Below are 11,150 nucleotides of genomic sequence, written 5' to 3'. Positions count from 1 at the left end.
CCCACTGGTGGACCTCCTGATGGCACCTGGTATTTCTGGCCACTGTGTGACAGAGTGTTGGACTGGATGGGCCTTTGGCCTGATCCAACATTGGCGTCTCTTATGTTCTTATGACTTTTTTTGTCTATGGGACCTGCCGAATCCCCGCCTTTTGTCTGGAATAACAATAATTAGAGCCCACAAACAATGTATGTTCATAGTTGGCTTTACATTAAAGTTGCCAACCTCCGGGTGGTGGCTGGAGAATTTCCGCTATTACAACTGATCTCCAGGCAACAGAGATCAGTTCACCTGGAGGAAACAGCCACTGTGGAAGTGGACTCTGCGGCATTATATCGAAGTCCCTCCCCTCCCAGTAACCTGCTCTCCTCAGGCTCCAACCCCCAAATCTCCAGGTATTTCTCAACTCAGCGGGCAGCCTTACTGTACATACATTGTCTCAGTGATCCCTATTACAGCCCTGAAGATTAGGCTGGTATGTTTTATCCTGGTGTTGCCATGTAATATGAAGTTGAAACTCAGTGGCTTGTCGAAGCCCAGCTGACAGGAGAGCAACAAAAATCCGCCTGACCTGTGCTGGGTCACGGGTTTGCAACCACAGTCAGCTATACATTGGTGGAACTCGCTTTTAAAAGCGCTTGTTCATTTGGTGCTGCGATGGGGGAGAAAGAGCTCCCAATTTCCCTCCCACCCTGCTCTTGCTAGTGCAAAGGGAGGTGGGGGCAGCTTTTTGCCCCATTTCTCTGGGTCCACCTGCATCCACTTTCTCTTTTTTAATTTTTTTAAATTTTGAACTTTTGAGGGAATACAGAATTAAAAAAGGGCAAAGGGAAAGAATAAAAGGTAAGGTTACCAAAAGATAGTATAAAGGGCATTTTTGGCAAGTATAAATGGCAGTCCTTGATTCAAATTCTTGGATTTTTAGGAAAATTACGTAACATGACTTTAGAAACCACTATAACAACCTACTCAACATTCTACAATTTTCTCATAATATAGTAACATTTTAATCCTATCTTATCAGTCTTGTCAGTTATATGATAAATCATGAATAATAACCTCATAATAATTTGTGTATAATTTTACCATAACAGTTTGTTGTGATAATAATCATACAAAAGGAAAATGTCTTTAGTATTTCCTACGGGAACTATCGTATAATATAAACCATTGAACTGCAGGAATACAAAGATAGGTTATCAGGGCTTTTTTTGTAGAAAAAGCCCAGCAGGAACTCATTAGCATAATAGGCCACACCCAATAGCAGAAACTCATTAGCATATTGGGCCACACCCCTGACAGCACCACTCATTAGCATATTAGGCCGCACCCACATTTTACCAGAAGTGTGGTCATCCAGCCACACCAACCTTTTGCTTCTTATTCTGTTTACCTTGTTTGTTGTCAAAACCCAGAGCTTTTTTGTAGCAGGAACTTCTTTGCATGTTAGGCCACACACCCCTAATGTAGCCAATCCTAATGAGTTTCTGCTGTTGGGTGTGGCCTATTATGCTAATGAGTTCCTGCTGGGCGTGGCCAACCTGGGAGCCAGCCGGAACTCCGTTCCTGTGCGTTCCTGCCCCAAAAATCGCCCTGGAGACAAGTGACAGGGGAGGGATGTTGCTTTCATGTCTCATTTGTGAGTTTTTTCCAGAGGCAACTGGCTGACCCCTGGGGAGAAAGAGACCCTGGACTGGATGGACTCTTTGGTCTGATCCAGCAGAGATCTTTTTTCGTTCCGTGGCTTTAAGGTACCCGATGCTTGTTGGAATAAAATGTACAGAGCACATCTCCATATCTGCATGATGGATGGGTTTAACGGTTGCCTTACCCCTCCCCAAGGAACCCTGGGAAATGTCGTTGGGGGGGGGGGAATCTCTGACAGAGGGCTGCTCAGCACTCCACCCGAACTACATATCCCAGGATTCTTTGAAAGGAGCCACGGTCTGCTGTCAAAACAAATGCAAGTGGATAGAACAGGTTGGATCCTGACTAGAATCACCCAGGTCCAAATCCCCTCTCAGCCATAAAGCCTTCTAAGTAAACCCTGGGTCAAATAAAAAATGTTTCCCCCTTACCTATAGGCAGAGTTGCAGCTACTGGAAGGTAGATTCAGAGGGTAGCCGCGTTGGTCTCCAGTGTAGCACCTTAGAGACCGATGAGATTTCCAGGGTTTGGAGCTTTGGAGAGTCAGCGCTCTAAAGTACATGAGGGAGCCTTGGCTCTCGATGGTGGACTCCTAGGGGTAAATTCCACTTGGACTGGTAGGGGTAAATTGCAAATTCAAAAGTCCTCTTTCTTGCTTTTCAAAATATGGAAACCCCAATCCAGTGACAATTTAAAGACTAACGAGTTGTTCGTTCTATTTTATTATTTTATTTTTTATTATTTTATTTTAACGAACTTTTCAGAACCACAGCGATTTGTACAGTAAAATGCTGTTGATTGCCCAAGACTGTTTACTACCGCAACAGACTTCACAGGCCTAGCCTTATAGAACTGTTGCCCCCCCCCCCTCCGTGCCTGAGGCCTCCACGCCGTCCCGTCGCCGAGCAACCACTGTACGTGTGACGGAAGCGGGGAGAACGTAAGGGCAAGAGGCCTAGCCGTGCCCCACTCCAAAATGTCTGCCTAGGGAGCGCTAACGCGGGGTTTTTCATGAACGAATCACGTGGAGAAGGGGGTTTGGCGCAGGCGTGTTGAGGGCGGCGCTGTCAGCCCGGCCGGCTGCGCAGTGCTGCTGCTTCTCGCCTCTGCTGGGGCTCCGCAGGCGGCAAGGAGGGTCCCCTTCCGTCCCCTCCCCTCCGAAGATGGCGACCCAGCTGCTCCCCTGCGTCGTGGACGGCGGCACCGGGTGAGTTGCAAGCGGGGCCGGGCTTCCCGGCTTTGCAGTGGCAGCGCCCTGCTGCTGTCTGGCTGGGGTCCTGCCCTCTCTCTTCCCCCCACGCCCCCCTCCTTTCCCCTCCTGAGCCCCGAGAAGCCACTTCTAAACCAGACGGGAGAAGCCAAGGAAGGCCGACCCCTTCTCTCCCCGCCCTCCCTTCGACTGGCACAGAGAGATCAGCACTAGAGGAGGTGGGTGGGTGGGTGCTGGAGGGGGGTCTCTCCCTTGCCGCCGTCGGGACCAGTGTTCCCTCTAAGCTGAGTTAGTGTGAGCTAGCTCACAGTTTTTTAGCTTCTGGCTCACATATTTTTGTCTTAGCTCAGGAAGGAGGGCTCCAGAGCAAACAGATTTATGCAGTAGCCAAATCATTCACTCACAACTTCAATGCCAGTAGCTCACAAAGTAGAATTTTTGCTCACAAGACCCCACAGCTTAGAGGGAACATTGGTCGGGACACCTCTGACAGGCTCTGCCTCATCTATCCAGAGCCTTATACCAGCTCTAGAAGCATTCAGTTTGGCGTAGTGGCTCGGATCCTGGACTCTAATCTGGGAGAACCGGGTTTGATTCCCCACTTCTCCACATGCAGCTGCTGGTGTGTTGTGGGGAAGGGAAGGTCTGTTGTGGGGAGGGGAAGGAAAAGGAGTTTGTAAGCCGCTCTGAGCCTCCCAAGTGAAGGGTGGGGTATAAATCCAGTCTCTTCTTCTTCTTCTTCTTAAAAGGGACCTTTCTCCCTACCCATGCTAGTCCGTGCCAAATGACCTCGCTTGATTCTGCCTTAATACAGAAGCATAACCTGTTTGTTCTTGCCGGATTGGGCCTAAGGGGAGCCACCTTGGCTTATTATCTTACCTCCCCCCATCTTTTTCATTCTCCACTCCTTTAGCCAGCAACCCTGCCACCTTGCCTTTCCCTCGCCTTGGAGAAAGCTCTGAGTGGTTTTAGATGGCACATGGCATTAGGATGTTGGGTCATCACCCTTTCCGACCTTGACTTCAGAGCGGACACCCCTTTTCCTGTGACGCTTCTCTGTCCTTTCCTCACCCCTCTGCGGCCCGCCCTCCTTGCCGAAGCAGGCTCTTTGGGACACCTTTCCCTTTCTTGCATATAGGTCCATACAAATCCTTGATCTGAACTGGATCTTCCTGCAGATCAACCTGTGCTGATTTCATGGCCTCTCTTCCAAGAGTTGCTCTGGCAAACTGTGCTTCTGTTTCAGAAGGAAGCCATGTTGGTGTGTAGTAAAACAGTTAGATTTGAGTCCGGTAACATCTTAGAGACCAACAAGAGTTTCAGGGTAGAAGCGTTCATGAGTCAGAGCTCCATTTAACTCTTGTGTCTGCCAGAGCAAACTTTGACTTTCAAAAGCTTATACCGTGAAGGTCTTGTTGGTCTCTTAAGGTGCTACTAGATTCGAATCTGTGCCCATGTGCCCATCCCCCCATACTACACAGTTTTATGTGTCTTCTTCCAGTTCTCTGTGCCTTTGATTCCACCTCTCTAAAATAATTCCCTTCTGAATGCTTTCTGTAGTATTAATGTTTTATTGCCACCAGCTGTTGAGGGTGCCTTGTGGCTGCTCTGTTTTCTCCGCCTTCCTACCAATATTTCCCCTTCACCCTTGTATTTCTCAATTTTTTCTGTGTATACTCAGGGAATGATGATTGGGGACCGTGTGCTCGTTGTAGGTTGATGTGTTTTTAATGTATCAAAGAAGACACTCCCCCTTCCCGTGCTGTGTTTTTGCCACCTTGTGGGATTGTCCTGCTTGCCAGCTGTGCTTAATTCAAAGTTCTGACGGAGAGGGATAAGAAGTTCATTGTGGGAAGTAGGAACCGTTCTCCAAGTAGGAACTATTCAGCAAGTGCTCTGTGGTGTTGCAGTTGTATTGTTCCTGCTTCCCCCCCCCCCCTCCGATTTGAGCAATGACTCTGGTGGAAGAAGCACAGGGTAAAAAAATAATACATGTTCCTTTGAGAAATCCATTTCCCAATTTGGATTTTGACCCACCTGTGTTAGATCATTCACCATTTCCATTCTCTTCCTTCTCCAGTCTCCATGCTCGATTGCATGAGCAAGCAAACTATTCCTGTAGATTATTTCAGCTGTGGGAATAAAAGATGATGTTGAAGAGGGCAAAGTTTTATCCTCTGATGCTGTAGAGGGCTTAAGTTACAGGAGGGTAGACTGAGCAATGGGAGAAGTTCCTTATCAGTAAAAACAGTTTAAGAATGGAATGATCTCCTCAATTGGAGGAGAGAAGCAGACAGACTTTCCTATGGGAGTCTTCAGGCCGACGCTGGATAGCCATCTTCTCTCAAATACGTTGTAGCTTTGGATTTCTTGCACTGAGCAGTGGGTTGGACATAAGAACATAAGAACATAAGAACATAAGAACATAAGAGATGCCAATGTTGGATCAGGCCAAAGGCCCATCCAGTCCAACACTCTGTATCCCACAGTGGCCAGAAATACCAGTGCCATCAGGAGGTCCACCAGTGGGGCCAGGACATTAGAAGCCCTCCCACTGTTGACCCCCCCCAAGCACCAAGATGACAGAGCATCACTTGCCCCAGAGTCCCTATCTATACCTTGTGGCTAATAGCCACTGATGGACCTCTGCTCCATATGCTTATCTAATTCCCTTTTGAAGCCGTCCATGCTTGTAGCTGCCACCACTTCCTGTGGCAGTGAATTCCAAGTGTTAATCACTCTTTGGGTGAAGAAGTACTTCCTTTTATCCGTTCTAACCCGACCGCTCAGCAATTTCATGGAGTGCCCACGGGTTCTTGTATTGTGAGAAAGGGAGAAAAGTACCTCTTTCTCTACCTGCTCTTCTGGAGATCTCTAAAGCCCCTTCCACCTTTACAATTCTATGAGCCATCATTTCCGTAGGGAGCCCCATCTGCCGGAATGAAAGTTTCCTGACTCTTTTAGCTGGCCATGTTAAAGTCATATTGGTACATTTGAAGGTCAAACAGGTCATGTTTAGACATCTGTAGAATCATAGAATGTTAGAGTTGGAAGGGACCTTGCAGGTCATCTAGTCCAGCCCCCTCACTCTGCAGGAGCGTAGCCGAAAGATAGCCCCCCTACAACATACCCGAAAGATGGTCGTCCAGCCTCCGCTTGAAAACGTCCAGCGAAGGATCATCCACCACCTCCCGAGGCAATCTGTTCCACTGCTCAACCACTCTGACAGTTAGGAAGTTTCTCCTGATATTTAGCTGGTATCGACACCCTTGTAATTTCCACCCATTAGATCTAGTCTTGCAAGCCAGAGCAAGAGAGAATAGATCTGCTCCATCTTCCACATGACAGCCCTTCAAATATTTGAAGACTGCAATCATGTCCCCTCTAAGCCTTCTCTTTCCCAAGCTAAACATACCCAACTCTTTCAGCCTTCCCTTATAAGACTTGGAGTCCAACCCTCTCACCATCCTGGTTGCCCTCTTCTGTAGTGTGCAAATGCTGTGGAACAGGTTATCAGCTAGATAGAGCGGTTTTGGAAATGTACATACTGTACAATGTGCCATCTTGGAGGGAATCTGGCAGTGCACTGAGAAAGCAGCTTCAGTTTACAAGGAATGTTGAAGGGTTTTCTTAGTCCACATGGTCCCAAAGATTAATCTGCAAAAAATACTACAGTAGCGTGGTAAATTCCTGTAATCACAGATTAAATCATCTTTTATTTGGAGTAATTTGCCTATACTTGGGATCTTGTGCAGGTGCTATTGAGAAATGGCACACCTTTTGAAATTCACTCTTGTACGCAGCTGTTGAGGAATCCCCCCAATGCAGTGGAAGCTTGCTGGGTGACCCTGGGCCAACGCTTAGCCTAACCTACCTCGCAGAGTTGTTGTGAGGATGAAATGGAGGAAAGCAGAAGGATGTCAGTGAGTTTGGCTCCCCAGATGGAAAAAAGGGCAGGGTATAACATGAAATAAATAAATGTATGTTTAAAATATCCTGTCATGGGACAGCTCACAGTCCAAATTGGGTAGTTTGGGTTGGTGGATAGTTGGGTGTGCAGCACTAATGACACCCTTTCGTTTTGAATGTGCAAAATAGCAGTCAGGCCACACCACATTTCAATGAGAAGGGCTGGGATTTGTGCTTGTGGAGAGCATCGCCCTGAGCTAGATGACCCAGGTTAGCCTGATCTTGTTAGATCTCAGAAGCTAAGTCTACGCAGAGGCGAGAACATCTCTTGCCTCGAAAACCCTACCGGGTCGCCATGAGTCAATTGTGACTTGATAGTACGTTCCATCCCCATGGTTCAGCTGGGCCTGTGGTCGCACTCACTAAATATTCCACTTTCAGTGCACTTTATTTATTTATTATTTGCATTTATATCCCGCCCATCCCGCGGGCAGGGGCAGGGTGGGTAACATCATTAGAATAAACAAGAAGGGGGACCCGTGATACGTGGGGGTGCGGGGAGGAGAAGCTCCAGGGGAGGAGAAGGAAGCAGCTGCTGGTGAGCCTTCTCCCCTGCCCCCCGTCCCCAGCACCCACAGAAAGCCGACAGGAGATGAAAAGTCTCTGGTTCGGGTTGGCTCATCTCAGAGAGATGAGGGGGTACCTGTTGCTTTTCTACAGGGAGGTGGATTGAAATTGTCCACTGAGACCATGGCTAGTGACATGGACTGCCTGACAAGGTCTCGAGATTGCAAGAGGAAGGTGGCAGGCTTAACCAGTATGGGAAATTACAGCTGTTTCTATACAAATGCTCGAAGTGTCCGAGGTAAAATCGGGGAGTTGGAGTGCTTGGTGTCAGAGGGAAAAATAGACATTGTGGGTATTTCAGAAACTTGGTGGGATGAGGAAAATCAGTGGGATACGGTGATTCCCGGTTATATATTATATCGGAAGGATAGGGGGGGAAGGGTTGGAGGTGGGGTGGCTCTGTATGTCAGAGAGGGTATAAAGTCCAGAAAGATCGAGAGGCTAAGAGAATTGGATTCGCTTCTTGAAGTTCTGTGGGTTGAAATAGGGGGGCCAAAAGGAAACTTAACACTGGGAGTTTGTTATCGCCCACCGGATCAAAAGATAGAGGAGGATTATAAAATGATGAATGAATTAAAGATAGCAGCTAGACAAAAACACTGTGTCGTAATAGGTGATTTTAACTACCCACACATTGATTGGGTCAATATGTGTTCTAGTCGAGAGAAAGAGATTGAGTTTCTAGACACTCTAAATGACTGTGCTATGGAGCAGATGGTCATGGAACCTACCAGGGGAGAGGCGATCCTTGATTTGGTCCTAAGTAACACTCAAGACCTGGTGAGAGATGTAAAAGTGATTGCACCGCTTGGGAACAGTGATCATAATGTTGTTGAGTTCAACATTTGTACAAATAGGGAATTGGCCAAAAAGACTCACACAACCACTTTTAACTTTAAAAGGGGTAATTTTTCTGATATGAGGGGACATGTGGGGAGGAAACTGAAGGGAAAAGTAGAAAGGGTCAAAACCATTGGGGAAGCTTGGAAACTGTTTAAAACTACAATTCTAGAAGCTCAAATAAAATATATTCCGCAGGTTAGGAAAGGCACAAACAGGTATAAGAAAAAGCCTACATGGTTAACAAACAAAGTAATGGAAGCTGTAAAAGGTAAAAAGGATTCCTTTAAGCGGTGGAAAGCTAGTCACAGTGAGGCTGATAAAACAGAACACAGGCTATGGCAAATAAAATGCAAGTCTGTGGTCAGGCATGCAAAAAGGGAATATGAGGAGCATATAGCAAAAAATGTAAAGACCAACAATAAAACTTTCTTCAAATACATTAGAAACAGGAAACCAGCCAGGGAGGCAGTGGGGCCCTTGGATGACCAAGGGGTAAAAGGAGTACTGAAGGATGATAGGGAAATGGCTGAGAAGCTAAATGCATTTTTTGCCTCCGTCTTCACTGTGGAAGATGAGAGGTGCTTGCCCACTCCAGAGCCGCTGAGTTCGGGAGGGGTGTTGAAAGACCTGAGTCAGATTGAGGTGACGAGAGAGGAGGTCCTAAAACTGATAAACAACTTAAAAACTGATAAATCACCAGGCCCAGATGGCATACATCCAAGAGTTCTGAAAGAACTCAATTGTGAACTTGTGGATCTCCTGACAAAAATATGTAATCTCTCCTTAAAATCAGCCTCCATTCCTGAGGACTGGAAGGTAGCTAATGTCACTCCCATCTTTAAAAAGGGTTCCAGAGGAGATCCGGGAAATTACAGGCCAGTCAGTCTGACGTCGATACCGGGTAAATTGGTGGAAACCATTATTAAGGAAAGAATTAGTAGGCACATAGATGAACAAAACCTATTGAGGCAGACTCAACATGGGTTCTGTAAGGGAAGATCTTGTCTCACTAACCTGTTAATGTTCTTTGAGGGGGTGAACAAACATGTGGACAAGGGGGATCCAATAGATATTGTTTACCTTGACTTCCAGAAAGCTTTTGATAAAGTTCCTCATCAAAGGCTCCTAAGTAAGCTCAAAAATCATGGGATAAAAGGACAAGTCCTTTTATGGATCAAAAACTGGCTAATTAATAGAAAACAGAGAGTGAGTATAAATGGGCAGTTCTCCCAGTGGAGGGGTGTAAGCAGTGGGGTACCACAGGGATCAGTACTTGGTCCACTGCTTTTTAACTTGTTCATTAATGATTTGGAGTTGGGAGTAAGCAGTGAAGTGGCTAAATTTGCGGATGATACGAAGTTGTTCAGGGTGGTGAAAACCAGTGAGGATTGTGAGGCACTCCAAAGGGATCTGTCAAAGTTGGGCGAGTGGGCGTCAACATGGCAAATGGGGTTCAATGTGGCCAAGTGCAAGGTGATGCACATTGGAGCCAAAAATCCTAAATATAAATACACGTTGATGGGGTCTGAACTGGCAGAGACTGATCAAGAGAGAGATCTTGGAGTTGTAGTAGATAACTCACTGAAAATGTCGAGACAGTGTGTGACTGCAATAAAGAAGGCCAATGCTATGCTGGGGATTATTAGGAAGGGTATTGTAAACAGATCAGCCAATATCATAATGCCGCTATATAAATCAATGGTGCGACCTCATCTGGAATACTGTGTGCAATTCTGGTCACCACACCTTAAAAAGGATATTATAGCTTTGGAAAAAGTGCAGAAAAGAGCAACTCGAATGATAAAAGGGTTGGAACACTTTCCCTATGAGGAAAGGTTAAGGCGCGTAGGGCTCTTTAGCTTGGAGAAACGACGACTGAGGGGTGACATGATTGAGGTTTATAAGATTATGCATGGGAAAGAGCAGGTAGAGAAAGAGGTACTTTTCTCCCTTTCTCACAATACAAGAACCCGTGGGCACTCCATGAAATTGCTGAGCGGTCGGGTTAGAACGGATAAAAGGAAGTACTTCTTCACCCAAAGAGTGATTAACACTTGGAATTCACTGCCACAGGAAGTGGTGGCAGCTACAAGCATAGACGGCTTCAAAAGGGAATTAGATAAGCATATGGAGCAGAGGTCCATCAGTGGCTATTAGCCACAAGGTATAGATAGGGACTCTGGGGCAAGTGATGCTCTGTCATCTTGGTGCTTGGGGGGGGTCAACAGTCCTGGCTTCTAATGTCCTGGCCCACTGGTGGACCTCCTGATGGCACTGGTATTTCTGGCCACTGTGTGATACAGAGTGTTGGACTGGATGGGCCTTTGGCCTGATCCAACATTGGCATCTCTTATGTTCTTAAATAAGCCTAGCCGGTATTGTTCGTATGTTAATGGTTGTTCATTTCCCAGGGGACAGAGGGTTCACCTCTGTCTCATCCCACTGTACATAATAACCAATTATCAAAATCATAGTGATTGTAACAGTCCTTGTCAAGACCAAAGCACTCTCCAGATGTGAACCCCGCAGGTTTCAAGCAGGGCATATGCTAATAGAACATGTGTGTTTCATCCGTGGAATCCAAGATTGTTTTGGCAACTGTTTGATCCTTGAACGAATAGTTATTCATTCTACAGCTAATTCCTCAAGTCCCAAATGGAGTATTTTTCCTACTTCGTCTGATGATGTTACATATAGGGTATAGTTTAAAAAATAAGTTAACATTGTCCATGAATTAACCACTTACTAATTACAGTTTTATTGAAATAGCTACAAACTACTTCTCTTGCTTTGAAGAGCCTCCCAAACAGGTATACAAATCTGAACACCCCCAAATCCAAAACTGGATTAAAACCAGTGTCAAACAAATCCAAAAAGCAGATCTACAATTTAAAGAAGCAATTTTTTTAAAAAA

At 46.2% G+C, this 11,150-nt stretch overlaps 1 protein-coding gene across 1 annotated transcript in view; it reads left to right on the top strand.

The window, feature by feature from the left end:
* Nucleotides 1–2,605: 2,605 nt before the first annotated feature.
* Nucleotides 2,606–11,150, top strand: part of LOC107123154 (actin-related protein 3B) — a gene marked incomplete at its 3' end in the record, with an annotated part of 34,732 nt that continues 26,187 nt past the window's right edge. Inside the window, exon 1 of the mRNA XM_015426341.1 lies at nucleotides 2,606–2,854. Coding sequence (XP_015281827.1) covers nucleotides 2,811–2,854 — 44 coding nt within the window. The remainder of the gene's footprint in view (nucleotides 2,855–11,150) is intronic.

Source organism: Gekko japonicus, unplaced genomic scaffold, assembly GCF_001447785.1.
Source record: "Gekko japonicus isolate JY-2015 unplaced genomic scaffold, Gekko_japonicus_V1.1 scaffold691, whole genome shotgun sequence".
Taxonomy (NCBI): Eukaryota; Metazoa; Chordata; class Lepidosauria; order Squamata; family Gekkonidae; genus Gekko; species Gekko japonicus.
This window is presented reverse-complemented; position numbering and strand designations above follow the sequence as displayed.